The sequence below is a fragment of the Fistularia commersonii genome, chromosome 32 (assembly GCF_037954325.1).
Source record: "Fistularia commersonii isolate RoL2024-O1a breed Wild chromosome 32, RoL_Fcom_v1.0, whole genome shotgun sequence".
Lineage (NCBI taxonomy): Eukaryota > Metazoa > Chordata > Actinopteri > Syngnathiformes > Fistulariidae > Fistularia > Fistularia commersonii.
Genome location: NC_141315.1, coordinates 4,192,266 through 4,215,766, shown reverse-complemented (window position 1 = coordinate 4,215,766; position 23,501 = coordinate 4,192,266). Strand labels below are relative to the sequence as shown.

The window sequence follows — 23,501 nt, the reverse complement described above, 5'->3', positions numbered from 1 at the left end:
TATAACCCATCATCCTTTTCTCTCACGCCAATTAACTTAGTCCTTTTTCACGTCATTCGTAAATCTCTTCGGTCTCTGTGCACATCCAAGCTATCTCAGTCTGCCCTCTCTGACTTTATCTTCAAACAATCAATGATGTGTAATGGCGATTGAAGTCATTTATTTAGTTGATTAGAAGTTAACATTGCATGGTTCTCACACTTAATACCAAAAAAATGTCTAGCATGGAGCCACATCTTTTATTCACTAAATAACATGAATGTAATATTTGTACCTGCCAACACCAAGTACACTCACAACTGACAAAAGCATGAATTGCAGTTTCTTTTTTTTGGTTTGACAGGGAGCAGAATATGCTGTAAATACAAGAATGGACTCCTCAACTTATAACTTTCTTTGTGCTGATGTTTTAGGAAACAGTTTTATATTTACATCTTTGTGAGACTATAAACATACGCCTTCAATTTGGTTTCTATTCACGCCTGAAAGAAACATACTGTGCAAATACATGTTCCACTATACTCACAAGCTGCATCCTTCAAGTCTGTGAGTGAGAAAGGAATTCAGATATTCATAAATTGCCTGATATTTTGGCCGTGTAGAAGTGTTTTCATGTGTTTCATGAGTGTTAATAATAGTCTGCAAATGGAACCGCACCGGATGTCAGTTTAGCATCATGCTGTCAATTCCAATCGAAAGATGTCAGACAGATGTTACATTTAAATAGCAAAATGTCATGTATGCCACTTGACATAGCAATCAAATGATGCAACAAAAAACAAACCTCTAAATCAAATTGGAAATCAGCTGGGAATCCAGATATAACAAGTAGATGAGATATTTTTCAAACAATTCATGGATCTTTTAATTTGGTAGGTGCAAGCTCTTAATTTTACATATAGTTAACATATGTTTCAGTAAGTCAGGCACATTGTGTTTTGACTCGATGGTTATGTTGAAATATGGCAATTTATGGTTTCTATCCTGTGCCCCGTTTCTGGTTATATTTCAAATTTTGTGTTTTATTCACTCTTATCATTTTTTCGCACGTAATATTGACTTGTTTTTTTATCCAAGACAGACTGAACCTGCCAAGCATCAAGAGGTTGTTTTGACCCCGGTCTATTGGTTGGTTTGTTTTGCTGTATTTCGACCAACAGTTATTCAGCAAAGTACTAAGGAAGAATGAAATGTGTAGCATGGTCCAAGGACAAATTATTAAAACTCTGTAACGGACAAGTTAGACAAGGCAAAAAAAAAAAAAGCAACAATGAATTGATTACAATTTAATTACAAGTTCGATTGCATTCTAAATTTTAAATGATGATCCGCTTTTTATTTATTTTTGTCCAACCTATTATTAGTCAAAGTCCACCCAAGCTACACAAAGCAATGCCTTATCCATTCTTTGATTTAGACTGTTAATCATGACTTCTAATTCAGGCAGATGATGTTGTTGACAGTTTATGAAACACTGCTGGTTAGGTTATATTAAGTTCATCCTTTGGGAGTATGCCAAGCTTCAGGAGCACCATCCAAGACCCCATTAGTATGCATGTTGTGTATTTGTCTGCCACCCAGGTCACACAGACACGGCAAGAGTGTGCAGGTCTGAGCTGAAAAGGAAAACAGCTGCCTCTTAAAGATCCAATATCTATTTTATTTAACTGTGTTTCTCAAAGGCTTTACTGTACTTGCATATTTTGCCATTGTTAACCTCCTCATAACAATCCGTCAAAGACAAATTGCCTGTATTTCTTTTGAATGAGATATTTAGATATGAGTGAAGTGCACTAATACACTGAAACAGAAATATTTTCACGTCATAACATTGTTACGAAAGTGTTGGAGATTTGAAGCAACATGAATTTGTGTCAACTCACAATTTTCCCGTAGTTCTGTACTTGCAGCCTTAACTTTCTTTTTCTTCCTTGGTAATATGGGAAAAAAGAATATACCAGTATTTTTCTTAATGTGATACACAGATACACAACACAAAGACACTCGATTTATACCTAGGATAATGATGAATACCGGTAGTTGGGATATTTTGTTAATTTACATTTTTATTAGGATATTCCACATACAGGCATGGAAGCGCACACACATTTATGTATGCATGTACGGGACTGTCTCCGAAAATTAGAATATTGTGATAAAGTTCTTTATCTTTTGTAATGCAATTAAAAAAACAAAAATTACTTTTTCATGATATTCTAATATTTTGAGATAGGATTTTTGAGTTTTCTTAAGATGTAAGCCATAATCAGTAATATTAAAATAATAAAAGGCTTGCAATATTTCAGTTGATTTATAATGAATCCAGAATGTATGACATTTTTGTTTTTGTAATTGCATTACAGAAGCTAAAGAACTTTATCACAATATTCTAATTTTCTGAGACAGTCCTGTATGTTTGTGCTGTAAATCTTGCAACTGAACTGTTTTGCTGTGAACGATGCAAAGTAATCAACGGCGGCGAAAGATTTCCTCGCAGAAATATCATCACAGAGCTTTAAAAATCATGCTGCCTTCCTTGAACGGTCCCAGAGTTGATACACTAAGGTGCCATTAGAGAATTGCTTCCTTAGTCAGTAAAGACTCATAGGTCTGATTGAGAACAATCACTTTAGCTCTCGCAATATAATCAGGATTATTATTTTATCATTAATTGTAGAGTGTGGAGAATGTTCTCTGAGTGCTCCAAATAGATTGTTAAGAGCCTCAAAGGATCACAAGGTCATAATGAGTTGAGTGGGCATCGTTCCTCGTGGCGATTTAGCAGCCAACATTCATTTCCTAAACTGTTAGTGGGGCAACAGTAGTTTGGGATTCTAGAGCAGACGTCGCCTCACATGTCACACATTCCCTGTTCCACATGCTCTCTGTTGCGAAGGAGTCGCTGCTTTATAGAAATGACCCCGTCCAACTTATAAAGCGTGTCTAAGAAACCTAATCCCATGCATTTATCACACGGGTCGAGGTATCTTATGCTCAACACACTCTTTGTACTCAGTGAGAACAGATGGGATGACAAATTGTGTAACAATTTCGGTGCCCCCTGAAAACCTTTCAGCATCAACACCCACACAAACTGTATGCAGTGAACTGGATGGACTTGGACAAGGCTTGAACTTTGCTTATTCGGGGAGGACAACATGTTGTTTAAACAGAAACATCCTTGACAAATGGTTAAAAGCATTAAATTAAAAACAGACATTTATGCAAGTCACATTTCTTAAGGTAGTCTGGTATTTCGCTATTCAGTTTCTCACCTCTTGTGCTTAGAACATTTTTGTGCACACCATTTTAAGCAATATTCTTTTTTTATTCACAAGGGTATTTCATGGCAGACAGACAGGCTGGCTCGTTCTAAGGTCATTTTATTTTGGAAAGCAGCAATGTGTTTTCAGGGAACCTGCAGGGTTCAAACCTGGGGGTCAAATAATTTAGTCATGTTCAATATATCTATGAACATTAGATTCTGGTTTCAAGTAGAAGACCATGACATATTTCACATACATGACATATTTTTTAAAAAAAGTCAGGCCTCATATTGAAAGGGTTGTTTAGTTTTATATAGAGAACAAACTTAATAGAAACACATGGATGAATGGCAATCCAATAGTGAGGGCAGAGCAAAAGAAAAATAAGGTTTCTGGGTCATTCTGCTTTTCAAATGCTTTATGAATGCAATCCAGGCTGGTAAAATCAGGCTCAGTCTTTTTTCCTGAAAACTTTGTGATCAAACTTAAGAATATCTGATCTACAAAGTGTTTATATTGATCATCATGTAAGGTGATTTTGATATGTATATGTGACAGTTACATCGGTTAGCTAATCAATATGTATCGCTCGGCTTCTAAAATACTGCAGGGAAAAATGAGCTCACTAATCCACAGTCTGTGGGGTCACATGGATTCATTTGGGTTAAAATATTCAGAATTTCTTCTCTTCACATGAGGGAAGGAAATGTTGGTATTGGTTAAAGCAGCCTACACCCTTTACTGAGGACCGGATGTACCTGTAAATAGCTAGAGGAAGGAATAACAGAGACGTAAATCATCCGAAAAGGGAAATGAACGATGAACGCTGTCACCTCGCCCGCAGGCCCAGTCATAAGTAATATCACCTCGATCAAGTCTGTGTTTTCTGCTGCTGGCGCCATTTGCATTTCACAGCTGCACCACCACCGTTTCCAGTTTCCAAACTTGGATATTCAAAGTCATTAAGAGATTTCCTGGCTTTCAAAGAGGAAGGGTCGATTAAAAATGCATGCGGCCGCTTTTTGTCATTACAGAGCCATCAGTGGTTGCAGGTTGACAATACAATTTCGCATCATGGAAATGAATTGGGCTGAGCTCATCCATTATGGATGCCATTTGGTTTCTTGTTCAGGATGGCCATTGTGTCATTTTGAAATTCATGTTAGCCAAGTTGGGTCACAGATAACCTGGTATTTTAGCACATGGGATATTACCACTGGCTGATATACAATTCTGATCTCAGTTCCTCTGGTTTGAGCTCATTCAAATTGGAATTGCATTAAATGTAAATATTAAAATGTTTCAAAACATTGTAAATGGTACATTGACCCTAGAGTAAACTGTACTGCTGCTATCGCTTAGTGACTTCAGCCTCACTAAATAGAATGTTTGTATTTTGCAACACGCCTGGCAAAGATGACAAAAAATGCACATGGTGTGTTGCGTATCAGTTGTTTTTAGTTGTCTTTAGTTAGATTATTCAGATTTATTCGTGCAGTGGTGAAGTGTGTCATAGGGGTAACAGAGAAGTTCAAGGTGGAGGCTGGACTCCATCCGGAATCAGCTCTGAACCCCTTCTTGTTTGCAGTGGTGATGGACAGGCTGACAGATGAGGTTAGACAGGAATCTCCACGGACCATGATGTTTGCAGATGACATTGTGATCTGTAGTGAGAGCAGAGAACAGGTGGAGGAAAATCTAGAGAGGTGGAGGTATGATCTGGAAAGGAGAGGAATGAAGGTTAGTTGTAGCAAGACAGAGTGTGAATGAGAGGAACCCGGGTGGAACGGTGAGGCTACAGGGAGGGGAAATCAAGAAGTTGAGGATTTCAGGTACTTGGGGTCAACAGTCCAGAGCATTGGAGAGTGTGGAAAAGAGATGAAGAGACGGGTTCAAGCAGGTTGGAATGGATGGAGAAAAGAAGTGTCAGGGGTATTATGGGATAGAAGACAATCAGCCAGAATGAAAGGAAAGGTGTACAAGACAGTGGTGAGACCAGCGATGTTGTATGGACTAGAAACAGTTACAATGGCAAAAAGACTGGAGGCAGAGCTTGAGGTCACAGAGATAAAGATGCAAAGGTTCTCCTTGGGAGTGACCAGGATGGATAGGATCAGGAATGAATCTAGCAGAGGAACAGCACATGTTAGATGTTTTGGAGAGAAGGTCAGAGAGCCCAGACTGAGATGGTTTGGTCATGTACAGAGGAGGGATAGTGAATATATTGGTAGACGGATGCTGGAATTGGAGCTGCCAAGCAGGAGGTCTTGAGGAAGACCAAAGAGAAGATTTATGGATGTAGTGAGAGAGGATATGAAGGTAGTTGGTGTGAGAGGAGGATACAGAGAATAACGTTAGATGGAGACGGTTGATTCGCTGTGGCGACCCCTGATGGGAAAAGCCGAAAGGAGAAGAAGAAGAATCATTCAGATTTCATTATCATTCCTCTATTCCTGATAATCTTTAACTCTCATATCTAGTTATTCAAACATGATCCTCTGTGACAACAGTTTTTCCTGATTGTCCAACCAGAGAAAATGGTCACCTTGAACCCTGCTGAACCGTGAGTGCCCGGACATGCTGATTTTTTTCGCTTCCCATTTGTATTATACAGATTAACCTGATTTATTGCAGCCGGCAGGACAGTGGCGGTGATTAAGCTTCATCGAAGCTCAATCCCGTTCAAAGCTGTCACTTGACAACTCCTTCTTTATTCTGCGTCACCCCTGGATCTTATGGATAATAACCTGTGAGCAGCAAACTTCCTCTTTCACTCTGGGCCTTGGGTTAGTCAGCGACCCGCCCCTCCCTGCCAAAATAAATCCAGTGCTCCAGTTTTATTATTATACTGCCCTGCTGTTTGTTGCTACCATGTCTTCAGCTGCTGTATCATTCTTGTTTGTGTTCTTGAAAGCTGAAGCCATTGTCACTGTCACTTCACCCACTCTTCTGCTGCCAATTTACATGATGAGCCAAGCTCTTGTGTATTTATTTACACTATCAGATTTACTGTAACTACCTCTTTGTGACATTGGTGTTCCAGACTGTGACTCAATTTTTTTCCTCTTATTAATTCATTTTTGGCTTACATAATAATTATAAAAAAAAGGTTGTCAAGGTCTCTCCAAGAGTTTCCAAGGACACTGATAAGCATTAGACATTTGCAAATGCTCATAAATACAATACATCTGAATCATTTTGAGTCAGACCACTGTTTCTCTTTGTTCCTTACAAGACTGTATGATTGTCAGTACTTTGACAATAGACCATTAGCGTATGCTATAAATCAATGACAAAGAAAATACTTGGCTATATAAGGCTTGTATTTATCTAAAAATCTGTTTATCTCTGTCATTGTATTTCACATTCTAAAATGTCTTAACCCCTTCATGCATGACGGTCACTACAGTGGACAGCTATTAACATTTTTTTAACTCAGTATATCATGGGTCATGCATCAAAGGGTTAATATTTTGTTTCTTTCATTCAGAGGATTTTTAAATATTGAAATGGTTAAATGTTATAAATTGGTGTGTTTTCGTTTAGGTTTCTAAGTGTTTCTAAAAAAAAACGAAAGGAAATTAGTGTTGTTTGTGTGGCAGGACCAAATCTATATTTCAGCATTTCTGTTCTTCCATGTTTTTCATGTACAAATTGAGAGCAAGCACTAAAAGTCTGTATAGCTACTAAATTGTTACATTATACTGCCTGGTCAATACTGAAAAAAAAATGTGCAGGCTGAGTATTAACAACCATGGGAAAAGAGGTACAGTCAAAGCCCCTACTTTCTGTGTTTTTGGTCCCTTAAAATCAATTCCTTTTACCAGATTAGCCCCGTAATTCCATGCCAGAGGACATCATCTGTCAGGGAACACATAGGACATATATTATTCAATTGTATAACATAAGACGTCATTTCACTTCCCATTTGCGTTTCCACCGGCTATTGCAAACACAAATACAATTACTGTGGTCTAAATTTAATTCAACAGTTTGAGTCCAATCTGACTACTGGCCATTTTCATATTGCAGGAAGGTGTATTATTCATTTAGGTGAAACATATATTTCAAAATACAATTTTTATGCCACAGTAATGTCAAAACATTTCTAAAATAGAACCATCCAGTGATGTGCTATCAAAATATACTCAGCAGTTTATGGTTAAACTATTTGTCTATCACGTGCAACTTCAACCAATCAGAAGCCCAATCCAGTTAGAAGAAGAGTGAATAGTTTTTCCATTATAAAGACCTTCAGTGCTCTTCTTTGGTTCAAAACAGCTGTGATACAACTGATGAGGTTGTAGTATCTACGCACAATATTAACCTTATTTAGGAATTTGAGTCTTTTCCAACAATGCTTTAACCACCCAAAGTGGTTGTATCATTGAAATGGTGCAGTTTGTCACAAAATCCACTTTAGCGTTACAATACCTGAACGCATTTCATGAGGAAAATCTCCTCATAAATCCCAAACGGGTTCTCCTGTTTATATGGTTTCTCATTTGGCTGATGAGTATTGTTGAGATGTTGTGATTTAAACACATTTGCAGAATTACAGCCAGCATGGCAACAGAGGTATAGTCAAAACATACATTTACTGTATTTTGTATCTTCATAAAATCGCTCTCTGGGGCCAAATCTACACGGCTTGGCAGTCACCTACAAACTGTGCTCTCATATCTGTTACTTACTTGGCCCATGTCCATAGCAGGGGACATTTGGTTTCAGGGAACATGCAGGAAGTACATTATGCATAGTGACATGCAAAGACTATTTCACTCTCTGTTTGCCTCTCATTTGAGTACTTCAGCTTGCACAGTTAGTCTAATCTTAACATAATCAAAATGCAACCTGGCAACAGCGTCTTCAAATGAAAGGAAGGTGTAATATGTGTTACAGGTGAAATATGTGCCCTTACGTGAAAGAAATCGTTTTCCACCCTGATCGCTAATAGTTTTGCAAATCTAATTTCTTTCAGAATAATTATAATTATGCAGAACTGCTTACAACTACCGGATCTGCAAGTGTGATATTTCCTGTCTTAATCAGTCCTCAATAGGAGACGACTAGTCTGTTCTGTCAACAAACAATTTGAAAAACATTTTTCTTAAATTAATTTAGTCCTTGCCCTTTTTGACCAATACAATCAGACATTCCAGATGAAAATGACTGAACAGCTTATGATAATCTAATGTCTTTGTACGGTCAGTACACAGTGTTAGTCATACAGAAACCAAAGCTGGAGTGACTTTTAACCTCTATTTAGCATCCAGTTTACTGGACATTAAAGTTTAGTGGTGTTTATTCCAAGTTTCACTCCAACCTCAGAAAACATGGCTTTGCCGAAGAAAAACTTTGCAATGATGTGAAGTTTTAACAAACATAATGTTTTTTTTCAGTTGTTAGGAATTGAGGACTCTTTGGGGACAACTCCGCCTCTGCAACGCCCATTAATTACTGATAATGGACTCCTCATTGGTATTATCCTTTAAGAGCTCAATATTGCAAATGATTTATGGGAATTGAGTTTAAAGTGTTCTCATGATATTGGGTTACCTGTCAAATAGGTCAGATACAGAAATGGGAAGGTTCCTTTTATTGCGCTCCTTAAGTGCAATGCAGTGGAGGATTTCACTGGGTAACTAAAATGTAGCTCCTCAGTGTTTTGAAAGTTAATTGTTCTCCCATTGTGGAAATCAAATCATAACATTCTTTCTTTCACAGATTAGTAAAATAGTCTCTATTTCCTCTTTTCCAGGTGGTGCTCGTATTTGCGCTCAGCATCGGGGCCCTTGTAATATACTTCATAGATTCTTCTGAGTAAGTATTCTTTTTGATATATGAGTTGGACTGGAATGTGTTGTTCTTCAAGGATGGCACCTTTTTTTTGCAATCTCTGATAACTTTTCTATTTGGATTAGTATCTTGGCTACTTTTAGATTGTACTTAGCCTGTCTTTTGATACAATTCTATTGTATTTTCAATACACAGTTAAAGGGCATGAATGCTAGCTGTGAGACAGTGGTACGGTGTGCTGTAGGGGTAGCAGAGAAGTTCAAGATTGAGGTGGGGCTGGACTCCATCCGGAATCAGCTCTGAACCCCTTCTTGTTTGCAGTGGTGATGGACAGGCTGACAGATGAGGTTAGACAGGAATCTCCATGGACCATGATGTTTGCAGATGACATTGTGATCTGTAGTGAGAGTAGAGAACAGGTGGAGGAAAATCTCGAGAGGTGGAGGTATGCTCTGGAAAGGAGAGGAATGAAGGATAGTCACAGCAAGACAGAGTATATGTTTGTGAATGAGAGGAACCCGGTTGGAACGGTGAGGCTACAGGGAGTGGAGATCAAGAAGTTGAGGATTTCAGGTACTTTGGGTCAACAGTCCAGAGCAACGGAGAGTGTGGAAAAGAGATGAAGTGACGGGTTCAAGCAGGTTGGAATGGATGGAGAAAGAAGTGTCAGGGGTACTAAGGGATAGAAGACAATTAGCCAGAATGAAAGGAAAGGTGTACAAGACAGTGGTGAGACCAGCGATGATGTATGAACTAGAAACAGTTACAATGACAAAAAGACAGGAGGCAGAGCTGGAGGTCACAGAGATAAAGATGCTATCCAGGATGGATAGGATCAGGAATGAGTCTATCAGAGGAACAGCACATGTTAGATGTTTTGGAGAGAAGGTAAGAGAAGCCAGACTGAGATGGTTGGGTCATGTACAGAGGAGGGATAGTGAATATATTGGTAGACGGATGCTGGAATTGGAGCTGCCAAGCAGGAGGTCTTGAGGAAGACCAAGGAGAAGATTTATGGACGTAGTGAGCGAGGATATGAAGGTAGTTGGCGTGAGAGAGGAAGATACAGAGAATAGGGTTAGATGTAGATTGACAGTATATCAATTTGCATTGAACTTCACCTGAGTGTGATCCCTTACCAAGAAACTGTTAATATGGGATGTGATAAAGTTTCACGCATGCAGCATTATCTTCCCCAATCCCCATGTATTATTTTTGCAGTTCTTTGATAATTTTGTAAGCATCGTGCTCTTAACATTGATGCACGACAATTGATCAGTATATTAACTCGATTATTTTCAAAATCATCGGAAGATGCCACGTGCTATTTGACATTTAAGATCCAATGGCATATTTCTTTCTCGTATGTAAATAAACAAGTGATGTATGAGCAGGCCAGAAACTACCTGAAAAATGAAAACAAAACATATTTTCCAGGAATTACTTGTATGATTAGTTTTAGCAAGAAATGATGTGGAAATGGGAAATCAAATCTCTTGGATTTCTCCTAAAACACTGCAATCTGTAAATAAACCCCTCCTCGCATTTTGCCCAACCTGAGTTACATCGGTCTCTCTTTTCTCAATAACCACTAAAGCCCCTTATAAATGAATACTTGCACATTATGCAAAGATAAACTGAACCACAGGAAAAGATAATTATGTTCTAAATTTGTGCAGACATTTAAATCAGAGGATACACATGATGCTGGCCCTTAATTGCAATGATTATTTCATACTAGAGACAAACCATGATCCACTCAAAATATCTAAGGATCAACCGCCAGAGATCACAGATGAAATGCATTTCAGCTCTGAAATGAAAGAGTCAGACACTGAAATGAGCAGGAAAGGTCCAAAGTTCCTGCTTGGAACAATCCCCGTCACTCGTCAAACTAAAGGAAGAGGAAGGGCTTTTTGGTTCAGTGTGCATGAGTATATGGTTACAGTGTCCTCGTGATGTTTGGACAGGAAGTGTCATTAAGTAGTAGAACCAAAAACACTGCGATAAAAGCTTTTTATCAAGCCAAGAGGGAGTCCTCGGTCTTGGTTCTTGGATGCAGCCGTTCAGGTTATTTGTTATTTCATAAGACGGTCTCCACCGCAAGGCTCGACTCGCTCTGATGTGGTTTGTGAGCATGATCTCATTTCATTGTCTGAGCAAACTCGTGTCGAGTTACATCCTCGCCACCGCCATCGGTGGCCTCCTGTTCTCATGACCCGCTTGCAGCAGTGCCTGATACTTTTTTCTCCTAATGAAAAATCAACTTCGACCCCTCCTCCGACCTTTTTACACCTGAGAAAAGGACAACGCGCGTCGAGGGCGACGGTGCGGCAGCTATTTAACGACTTATTCTCACTTATTCCTTCACTGTCTTCTTTTTTTTTTAATCAGTTCTACCCAGGTATCTCTATTATAGAGACTTTTTTCCACTATCATTCATCCCGACAAGCCCAGCATTTAAAGCCAGAGAGCAGCCAGTTAACTGCTCTCATGTATTGCTCTAAGTGACAGCAGACTGTAACAGATACTGCCCTTCCTGTAATTAGTCCTTTGCGGCTGCAGAGGCTGGACTAAGATGGACAGACTGACCTCGCTGGTGGCTGAAAGCTGCAGAGCAAGATATTAGTACACCAGACACATTTAGTTTCATGCAGAAGAGCTCAAGCTAGAATCGCCTCCGGGGAATTTACTTCACAAACCTTAAGTTATGCGTTACTAACTTGCTTTTTTTTTTTCCATATGTACTGCTTTTGTGACAAAAAAAATTGAAATAATGGTTTTGTTTCTGTTTTAATATTATAACAAAAAAAAAAAACACTTTAAATACATTTCACTCAGTATCAACAATAATAAATGTTTTATTTAAAGAAACATTTTGAAATCATATCACAAGAAGTTGTCCTGCAATAGGTAGTTCACGATTTATGTTTGAACCATTTGTGTATGAAAAACAAAACAAAACCAAGCAGCCAAGTTGAAAATCTGTGATATTAGTGAATATTGTATTAAAATAAATTGTGAACTTGAGTTATACAGGACTGTCTCAGAAAATTTGAATATTGTGATAAAGTTCTTTATCTTCTGTAATGCAATTAAAAAAACAAAAAATACTTTTTCATGATAGTCTAATATTTTTAAATAGGATTTTTCTTAAGATGTAAGCCATAATCAGCAATATAGAAATAATAAAAGGCTTGCAATATTTCAGTTGATTTGTAATGAATTCAGAATGTATGACATTTTTATTTTTGTAATTGCATTACAGAAGATAAAGACCTTTATCACAATATTCTAATTTTCTGAGACAGTCCTGTATATGTATGATATAGTAGTACTATTGCAATATGTGACTTAAACATTGTTGTCACTTGGGCTTTTAAACCGTCCATCCATCCATCTTCTGCCGCTCTTCGTGCATGCAGGGGGCAATTTGGGGCAATTTTCCCAATTTTTTTTCCAATTAACCCGCATGTTTTTGGACTGTGGGAGGAAACCAGAGAACCCACGCAGACACGGGAAGAACATGCACACTCCACACAGAAAGGTACCCTTGTTGGAATCGAACCGGAGTCTTCCGTGCTGTGAGGCCGAAGCGCCACCAGGCTTTAAAATCGTGAGCTAAAATACAATTCTTTGCTATCTTTGTAGCAGTTCACAAACTTCGTAAAACTTCATGGGTATGAGGCACTTTGTACAAAACAGAGAAGCATACATTAAAATCCATCCATTCCTTGACCGTTACTTAATTTTCCACCACCACCTTCATTGTTTTACGTCTGAGACTCAAACAAAAAGTGGGTGGGAACTGCAGAGGTCAACATCAGACAAGAACATTCATTAAACAAAGTAAAAAAAATGAAATAAAAGTCTTATTTCCCTCATTCTTATGAGCATTCTTGGTTAAAAAAAGTAGTATATTAAGAAGTATATTTTCAAATATATTATGATTCGTGTTTTTTAGGGGTTCATACTGCTTTGGTTTTACGCTATATAGATGTCTAATTTTAGTGAATAACCTGAGTCAGTGCATCTGTTCCTGGAATACATCCACAAGAATAATTGACGCAGCTATCCGCCCGCGGCATCACAGGGTTATCAGAACGTTGACCGATTTACATTCGGTCAACATTTTCTTAACAGGCGTGTGGTTTCAGTTGCTCGTTTTAAAACTTTCAGATGATATTCCCATTAAACGTGCACTAGACCTTAAAGCAGATTATGCTTTGACGCCTCCTGATCTTGAGTCTAAAAAAGTGCTAATCACATCTATCTCTGCCGTACTCACATCTAGCCCTTATTTTTCTCCATTTTATGCAATCTTTGACTAACTAAAAAAAATGATCTGTAAAATTTCAGGCGCCTTAGAAATTCCGGCCTATAAAATCTTGATGCTGGTTGTAAAAGAAGGAAGCGCTTTTCCATATAAGCTCTGTAAATGAGATGTACCAAGAGGATTTTTTTAATCATTAACTTCTAAGTTTTTCCAATGTGGCCTGAAGGCCGGGTGCTTGCTTGTGGAGGTCGGCTGCAGAGGCTTTGCCAGACAGTTTCTATGCAGAGTTTGCGCTGCACTCGGCATCGCAGGAAAGAGAAGGAGGACGGCCATCTTCAGCAACACATAGGCAGCAGACAAAACCTCTCGGTGGCTCTGGATAAAGACGGCGGATCCATGGTCAAGTGCTGCGAGGGCACAAGCTGAGGCCTGATCAACCTCAGCTGGGTTTTCTGAGTGGGGTTGTCTGATGTTCAAAAGACCCAAAACATCCTCAGGTACATCGCTGATGATGTGCCCCGGCTATGCATCAGAAGACCTGTCATTACAACGATCAGAGAACAAGACTTGAAAGATAGCACTTAAATATGTGGTCAGCGGTTTGTTTTAAAAAAGATAGAAATATTAGAAACCTCAAACATTTTTCGTCAGTGTTGGACGTCTCTAAAGTTTCACTTGCATCATGCCCTGGAGTTTGGCTCGATTGGTCTTTCTTTGGAGGAAAACAAAACAAAAACAAACAGAAAAAGGAAAAAAAAAAGATGTCACATTCTCGGAAGCATCTCAACCTCTGACGGCTCCCTGCTTCTTCTGTCAATTTGTCATCTTTCACATGTTGAGGTTACGGAGCTGTTGAGTCAATTTTTTTTACAAACTCTAATACAATAAGATAAGAAAGTCAAAGCTGAATCCGCTCTTTTCTGGATTCACTCCAGTGTTAAATAACGGCTGCATAGCTGTGAGTTTACTAAAACAAACCTCCAGCAGATTGTGATTGAGATGCTCCATTAGTTGGACGCCCGTGCTGATAGTTGGACTGTTCCTCAACCTGTCAACCCCCATCAACCACACTGCCCTTCAGATTGGTTCAAAATAATCCCCGGGCATTTCAATGTTGACACATGAAGTCTGTGACTGTGGTATTGTATCAAAGACAGTTTATTGGATTTTTCTTTTACATAACAAAAGTAATTTGCTCTAATCCGAGTGGTATTACGCAGCACACAGGAGATTGTTTCATTGGAGTTGGTTGCAGAGCATTAGTGAAGTCAGGGGATGTGTGTGTGTGTGTGTGTGTGTGTGCATGTGTGTGTGTGTGTGTAGGAGGCCTGATGATGCAGGTAACAGACTCAATTTATGAGACGGAGTGGATTCATCATGAGACTTCATTAAGGACAGACATTAAAAAAGACAGATAAAGATTGATTTACCTGTTCCAGGTGTTTGATTTGTCTTTAAAATGTTCTCCGGTCCTACAATCAGTAATTGGCTTTACTTAATAATTAATGGTTTATCTTTACATAATTAACCAGCCACTTTTGACGGGCTTTTATTCAGGTACCTTTAACTATTTATTCAAAGGTCTACATTGACAGACCATTTATCTCACTTTAAACCTCACTTTACAAACGAACATTCATATTTTGAATATAAGATGAGCTAGTTTGCCATGTAAGGAGTCGATGACATTTCTTAAAAGATCTTTTTCAAGTTCTGCATCATTATTTTACTGACAGCAGTAAAACTAACTTATTGCATTCAGATTTACCTTGTCAACTATTTGTCTTAATTTAAATTCTTTGCACTGGATACACATTTTTTTGAACAGGATACTTCACTACATTTGCTATCAATGCCGGATAGTATCAAGAAAAAAAAAAAAAGGAAAAGCACTTTGTATGCATTAAACTCTTAAATTACTGCTTTTGTTATGCATTTCTAGCATGTATTTGATTAATAAAATGCTTTTCAGATTAGAAAAGTCGGACTATAAGGTCTATATACAACATTGCACCCAGAATATTAAGTTGCAGTTATTTAAGAGTTAAACTTGTTTATACTGCTTCCTTGATACATAATGATAAATCCCTCAGCAGAAGTACTTCTGGAAAAAGTACAGTGCTGTATATTTGATCAAGCCCATGATTCTAGGAGTCTTGAAAAATCAAACATTCAAAATCAAATTTAGTTTATTTCATGTATTCTTCTATGAGATACTGGAATAATAAATGGTTCCCAGTATTTAATTGCTATGACATGAGGACATTAACTTCCTTCCTGTCTGTGTTTTTCCAACAGCCCCATTGAGTCTTGTCAGAACTTCTATGACGACTTCACGTTGCAAATCGACATGGCGTTCAACATATTCTTCCTGCTATACTTTGGCCTCCGTGTAAGTCATGTATTTTTAGACCCTCTTCCCCTCCACGCCAAAAAACAACTGTGTGATTTATACTTGTTGTGCATTATTCTTAATGAGTCATCCTTTATATCTGTAGTTCATTGCTGCCAATGACAAGCTGTGGTTCTGGTTGGAGGTGAACTCGGTGGTCGACTTCTTCACCGTTCCTCCGGTGTTTGTTTCAGTTTACCTGAACAGGAGCTGGCTCGGTAAAGATGCTCCCATCTTTCTCTCCCTCTCTCTCCTTCTGTCTCTCTCTCTCCCTCTCACTCTTTCTCCCTTTACCTTTCCAGTGGATCTTTTCCTTTTCCAGATGCTCCTGGAGCCCTCTAGTGGATTCGCTGTGCAATAGTTGCATTACATTTCATCCAGACATTGCTTTAGTTCCAAACACCTGGGATATTACTGACAGAAGAGGACATCCATAACATTATTATTCTAATAGTTCTATCAGAAATTGAATGTTGTTTCAGTTGTCATAATTGACATACGTGAAAAGTGATCCTCACACTCCTTGATATCATTATAGTGTAGCATTTTAGTCAGGGAAAACACCCGTTTGACTGTAAAACGTCCGTTCAATTAGCAATAGCTGTTGTTGGCCACAGTCACGCCACACAAGACTCAATGCAATTAACTGTTCCTGCTCAATTCCAAGTAAAAAAAAACAAAAACAGAATTCCTTGCACCCCAAACCACACCCACAAAATTCCCAGCAACCCCAAAATGACGCAGAAAACAAGCATCAACATAAACGCCAACATTCGTGACTCGCTACAATAGTTTTAGATATGTATATATATGTGGCACGCCATTGAAAGTTAGGAGCGTGTTGATACAAAATCAAAATGAGGTCAAATAATCATAGCACTTCACATGGCTATTGATTATTAAATGTCTTGTTATCTGATGTGCTGCTAAAGGTTGGTGTCGATGAAATTCAGGTTATTATTTTTTTTGTTGATTCTGCGTCTTTGGTGTTGCGTTCTGGACAGTCGCCATTGTGGTGCTGGTGACTTTTGCATTCCCTTCCGATCTTGACCTCCTGCTCTCAGACGCCCGTGAAAACGCCGGAATGAAATCATGGCGTGACTGAAAAGTACATGAATGAATAACAGAAGTGTAATAGGCTTTGCAGGGGGTCTGGAGCACCAGGATAGAAGTCAATCTGCTGAAAGTGTCAAGCTCATCTCTGAGAGAGTTCTGCAAGGAATTAGAGGATTATGGGAGATTATTTTTGTCTGCGTTACTTTTCCCCTCCTCTCTGCTCAGTAACACCCACTTCTTTAGTGTGTGACACTGATTCTTCTCTCATTTGCTGTTGTTACTGGTTTGGAGAGAATAGAAAAGTAGAACATACTAGTGCTGGGTGTTTGCGCCATCTAGTGGACATAGCCAATGGACTAAAATGCTTTCATCTACAGCAGTATCTAGTTGGAAAATGAGGGTTTCAAGATTAAGAATAAGAATAAGAATCAGAATAAGAATAAGAATAAGAATAAGAATAAGAGTAAGAACAACTTTATTTATTCCGAAGGACATTGTTGTCCCAGCGTTACAAGTTACATTTATTATAACAATAATAAATAATAGAAGAAAATTGTATAAACAGTAAAAAAAAAGAGGGGAGAATAAGAAATACAAATAAACTCTAAAGTATCTTAAGTAGCAAGTGAAGACTATAGAGGTCTTAAGTACAAAGAGAGGTCAGGTCCCTGGGGTTTGACTACCAAGTGCTGGCGTATGATTTGACATCTTATTACCTAGGGTAATAGAAGATTTATGAAGATTAATTGTGTAAAAATTGGTTGTTGAAATAATTTTGTCATAAGACAATACAGAATGTCAAAATCAGCTTTATTGTCAATCTCTCTATGTGTGACAGATATACAGAGGTATTGAAAAGACGTTTCTCCCTGTTGCATGCAGACAGAATAAGAAAATGCACAACACAGAATAAACAATAAAGTATCCAGGAGAATTTTACAATTTACTAAAATATAAAAGAATATGTAGCAGGAGAAAATAGGAAGGAAAAGAAGAACAGTTTAGAAACACTGCAGATAAATGTGGACTAAATTGAATTAATGAAGAATTTCAAATGTAACATCTCTCAGCCATTTGACATTGCAGAGCTTTCACCAATTTTTTAGGTTAGATTTACATTTTGCTCATCCAGACACGATGGAACCATAACTTTGTAATACATGTCTTTTGCAAGATATTAGTTTTCTATCACATAGCATTTTTTGCTTTAATTTAACAGTCAAAATTACGGTCATGACAAATACTCACAGAAGGGAAAACGTGGCATCATAGTGGTAAACTAATACAATAATCTCTCCACTGCTCTCTACAATTTCTATAATCCCTTTGAGGAATTATAAGGCCCATGTGGCCAAAAAGAAAAAAATAATTCATTGAAGTCTTTGGGGGGCAGTTTCTTTAACCAGTATGGACAAACAGGGATGTAAAATTAAAGAAGTTGCAAACAATCAAAAAGCAGCACATAATAACCTTAGGTAATAGAGCCTTATTGTGGTTTGTATATTTTTTAGAAAGAAAGACCTTCATTGTCACATTTAGTCATGCACAGATCACAACATCAGCTAAATTTGACCACTGCATCATGGGTGAACCATGAGCAGAAGGCAGCGACTGAGCAGTGAGGGATTCGGCGTCCCGCTCAACGACACTTTGGTTAAGTTTGGAGGAGCCGGGAATCAAACCGGGAGCGTTCGATTCCAAGGACGACCGCTCTTCTTCCATTGCAAACTCACGTAAATAAAAAAAGGAATTTGAGAGAGATCTGCATTCACCCTTAGAGTACAGCATGCAATTATCCTAAACGTTGAAGGAATTAACCTTATTGTTAGTGAGAAAATACAAAGAGCAGCAGGAGGAAAGTACCAACAAATTACCGTAAATTATGATATTCAATATATATGAGGGCTTGTCAATATGGCATTTTTTTTCCCCTACGTATCCCAGCCCCAATTATTTATTTGAATTTATTGGCCGATGGTCCCGGGAGGATTATAAGTCAAACAGGCTATGAGGTCGTCACCAGTCCTGTCCTGTCTGGCTGCAGCTGTCAGACTCCCGCTTCTGATCAAAACTCCATATTTCAGCAGGCACTCAGCCAGACGGGCCTTCTGTCCGTCCCGCTGTCCCAATGCTTTGACACGAATTTCCACCACCGTTCTCTCACAGTAAAACGTTCACAGACGAGGTTTTGGGATCGTCCGTGACACATATTTTAGACGTGCCATTGAAAATAGCTTATTAACAAAAGCAAAACGCGATCCTAGACGTTCATTTTCTCACCTGCCAGTGTAAATATACAGCAGTTGTGAAATTAAAGATGCAGCTTAAGCACATTAATCTCTGGCGAAGGAAAAACTGAGCAACTCTCAGGTAAACAAATGATTATTCTTCCGGTCTCGACTAGATATTATATCTATAACCACATGTTGCAGCAGTTTTTTTTCCAGGCTCGACCGGAAACAAGAGAGACTTCGATTATCATTATGTTACACACTAAATCAATATTCACTAAATTAGTTTTCCCCATCCCGATTTCCAAAGATGTCACAGGTTAGGTATGAGAGGGTGCAAGATTATTAATGGGGCTGGAAAGGATGAAAATAAAAAAAAGATTCACGTTTCCCTCTAATTTTACCGGAATTAGTATGAAACAGTTCAGTTACTCAGCCTGACTGAGTGTCCGTGCAGTTCATAGACGAATGAACTTTGTCACATTTAAAAGGACTGAACCAATAAAAACATGGAATAAAAGAATGTCAAAAGAAACCGCACGTGGCAAACGTATTAAACAAATGCTCTATCAGCACAAATAGCTTGTTTTACGCTGAATGTAAAACAAACCCCCAAGAGTATTTATTCATTTATTATTTATTTATACGTCATTTTCCGAGGATGTAGTTTTTGGAAAAAACAATTGTATTAAAAAAAACACAATGCATTACATCACATTACAATACAAATGTAAGGCACTATTCCAAGTGGATACAATGTAGACATCAAAAATCTGTCCATGATTTATATACAATCTGATACGATATAATTATAAGGAATTATCCTGGTTAAAAGAAAAATCAAATGTTTATATTCTTCCAATGTCATCTTGTTATAGATGATTCATGTTTGTACTTTCTTTTATCTGGTCCAGTCAATGAGGTGATTGATGATATGACTGAGAGCAAACCCAGTATTTTCCTCACAATATAAGTGACTCCATGTTTCTGCAATGCCTCCCTTTCTCTCATTTGCAAATCCCCATTTCAAGCTGCGCACTTTGTTTTAACTTCACTGTCTGTCATTACATCATCTGTGATTAATTTAGGGATTATTGTAGAATCACTAAATCCATCAAAAAATACATGGTTGCCAAAGCTTCTCATTTTTCCATACACGGCTCGGCTTGCCGCTCACATGACTTGTTTCGGCTTTAAACGCGAGACAAAGATACACGCTGTTCTTTTGAAAGATTAGAGAATGAAATTCATTGTCAAGAGCGGTCGCATGGCGGTTGGGATGTGGGTTACATTGTGAAGCTAGCCGATGGACAGACTTGCTGTCTGGCCTCTTCTTTTCCCTGGATGAATCCTAAAGGAGCTTACACTCTAATAACCTGATGGGAAAAGGGTTTGCTTTAAGCTTGCTGTACATGCCCGTTTGCTGTGAGCGTATGAAGTAAAACTGACCAGAGTACTTCCTTTTTTTTTTTTTGTCGCCGACTTGTTGGAAGCTGATATACAGGGGATGGAGGTTTTCGTTGTTTCTTTTAAGATTTTAGAAGGATTATTTTCTTTTTCCCCATAATGCCCGGAAGGAAGGATGGATGCTGAATAGCGAGGTTTCGAAATAGACTTGAAAAATATATCGTGAGGTGCAGACATGATTCCGACTAAGATGTTAGTGTACAGGGGGCCAGATGGAGGCACAAATACCGAGACGCTTCCGAACACGAGAAGGCGAAAGAAATCAACGGGAGAGCTCTTCCAAAAGGGCTACAGGGTCAGGATGGGCCATGGGCAGGTCAGCGAGAAAGAGGACCAGGACAGCATCTGCTACAACTTGGGTTCATGCTTCCATATAATCTCCTACTGGGGTAAGACTCAATGGATGTGGCAATAAAGGGAATTTCCACTGAATCTAAATGCTGGCATGTCTTGAACTCTTTGGACTCAGTGTGAGCTGGAGCGGGTTCAGGTTGAGGATTTGCTCTGTATTATACTCCCCGTCTGGCAAAGGCTGACTTGAAGTGAAAAAAAAAAAAAAAAAAACATTGGCAAGGCACACCGCTCTTCATGTCAATATATAAAAGATTGTTATTTATCTTAATTTTTTTTTTTTTTTTTGTTTCTGAATGCTTTCCTGTAACGTCTTGATTTGTGTCATTTGGCATTCGAACAGCTCCGTCCCAGCTGGGAAATTAATGTGCGCGGAGATGGATTTCACTTGATTGCTTGGCCGAGGCGGCTTTTAATCGTTCATGGCGCGGCGACACTGCGATGGATATTTATTTCTAAACCGAGCTGGATCTAGGAATCAATTGGCTTTTAATCAAGGTGGGGCAGTCCGTAGCTTCGCACATAAATTATGGCATCATTATTTTATTTTTTTACATTTTTTTGTTTTTTATCCCCACTGTCTGTTATGGTTATCAAAGCTTTTTCAAACAGTAGTAGAAGTAGCTGAAATGTCAGTGGAAGTCAGTCGATCATGAACAGATGGTAGATATCAGAGCTCAGGCTGATTTTGTTGCTGTAACAGTGTCCTTGACCTCATGGCGACAGTTTTATTTTTTTTCTCATAAATATCCACAAATTTAGCATTTGACGTCACGATTGCTTACTCACTCAGTTCGACCATTCCACCTGTTCCTAATCTAATCCCGGTTTTCATTTCGTCCTCGTTCAGACTTTTATTTAGCAGGAATTTAACATCAGGTCAACGCCAGAGCTGAGGGGAGTCTCCTGAGATTAAACTGTTATTAGTTATTACCTTTTGTTTTTTTGTACCACATTTATAAATGTGTCTTTTATATATTTATAAAAAAAAAAAAGGCTCATTTTCATTTGTCGGAGTTGATTTTTTCTAAATTGATATGAATCCATTGAAGCTGATAAACATGGATGAAAGTATGAAAGGTATGACTTCTTTTTGGACCACAAGGAAAGATTATTTCATCTTTATCAATGATGTCTGGTAATTTCTTTATGGTCTTTTTGTCTCACAGGCTTGAGGTTTTTAAGGGCCTTGAGATTGATACAGTTCTCAGAAATTTTACAGTTTTTGAACATACTAAAGACAAGGTAAGTGCTTAACATTCTGTCTGGATTTAGTCCATTTATTTGAATAGCTTGTGTTGTAATGGGCATCGTTGCATAAACCTTTTGAAACTCATTTTTTTCTATTACACTGAAAATATTACCATATAATACGTGCAAAAATCAGTCCCAGCATTAATCCTTTGCAGATATCTTTAACCGCCTGCCCGACTATATTATCGGCTCTTCTGTTTGCTTTCAGTTCATTCGAATTAAAGCTCTTTTGCACAGATGTTATAACAGAGAGAGCTTACAGAGAAACAAAATGCTTCAAAATAATCTCCTCACTCTTGCACTCGAACGAAGGCATAAAAAAAAAAAACAGGACACACAAATAGGGTACACAAATTGGTTTTGTCCTATAATAAACGGAAACAATTTTTGATTACAGTAAGACAGCAACACAGTGTTAATAAATATATTCATATTCCAGTAAAGTTTATGTATTCTGAAATAATCCCAAGGATGTGAATACATTGGTCTCACATTGCCAGCGTTGCGTTGCTATGAAAACCGTTGATATACATATATAAATGAATATATATGTACAAATACATGTATACACTGATGTGTATACATGTTCAAAAACCATTACATTTCTGTAACCTAAACAATTACTTTACTGTATTTCTACCCACATTCGGCAGTAAAATGTATTCATAAACTACTTACAGTATATAAATGATTAATGTATGGCTTTTCGCCACTGAAATGGAAAATCAAAATATTCCTGGCCAGTATGGACAACTCCATTTGGAGAGTATTCACGTAGTCAAGAATGTATGCGTTCACAATTACTTTTGATTTATACGGCAGCTATGGTCTATATATCGAAAAAGTTAACTTATTTTCGAGCAGTCACGATTTGAATCCCATTATTTGGCCAAACTGTTGCCAGGATGAATCAAAAAACAATTAAAACCATGGTAACTGCAGCTTCTGAGCCATGCTGATTCAAATCGTGAATGACCTGCATTTCCTTTAGCTAGAAGTGACTTACTCATAACAACTTTAAGTAGTGTATAAATCTTCAACACAAAAGACCACATATCTTTCCCAAATTGTATGTCCAGTTTCACAAATTTGAATATGTGGATATGTTCTCCTTTTACCCTAAAATAAGTGGTACTGAAAAGACAAATGCTCATCAATTTTCTGGCTTTTTGTTCCAAACAGCAACTCAATAAAACTGGTGAATCTGTGTTCAATCTTCATAAGCACATGGCTAACCGCAGCAGGCTTCATACATTTGGTGAGTTAATGGGAGCTACTGAAATGGACCAGGAAGTATGTGGCTACTGCAATTGTGCATTCATTACTTGTGTAATGTTTCTGTTGCTTTCTAAAAAAAAATAGGGTAATTCATCGTTTATCTTTCAGTGCGGTTGAATGAATATCGACTT

At 38.1% G+C, this 23,501-nt stretch overlaps 1 protein-coding gene across 5 annotated transcripts in view; it reads left to right on the top strand.

The window, feature by feature from the left end:
- The window catches only part of LOC147215182 (calcium-activated potassium channel subunit alpha-1a-like), an 88,309-nt gene that overhangs the window by 28,751 nt on the left and 36,057 nt on the right, over window positions 1-23,501 (top strand). For 3 of the 5 annotated variants that reach the window (XM_086139849.1, XM_086139850.1, XM_086139851.1), the window contains exons 3-7: window positions 9,028-9,089; window positions 15,640-15,733; window positions 15,840-15,951; window positions 22,008-22,083; window positions 23,275-23,350. In XM_086139849.1, coding sequence (XP_085995975.1) covers window positions 9,028-9,089; window positions 15,640-15,733; window positions 15,840-15,951; window positions 22,008-22,083; window positions 23,275-23,350 — 420 coding nt within the window. Of the gene's footprint in view, window positions 1-9,027; window positions 9,090-15,639; window positions 15,734-15,839; window positions 15,952-16,420; window positions 21,919-22,007; window positions 22,084-23,274; window positions 23,351-23,501 lie in introns of those variants that run through there. The other 2 variants (XM_086139852.1, XM_086139853.1) reach the window with 2 other exon arrangements.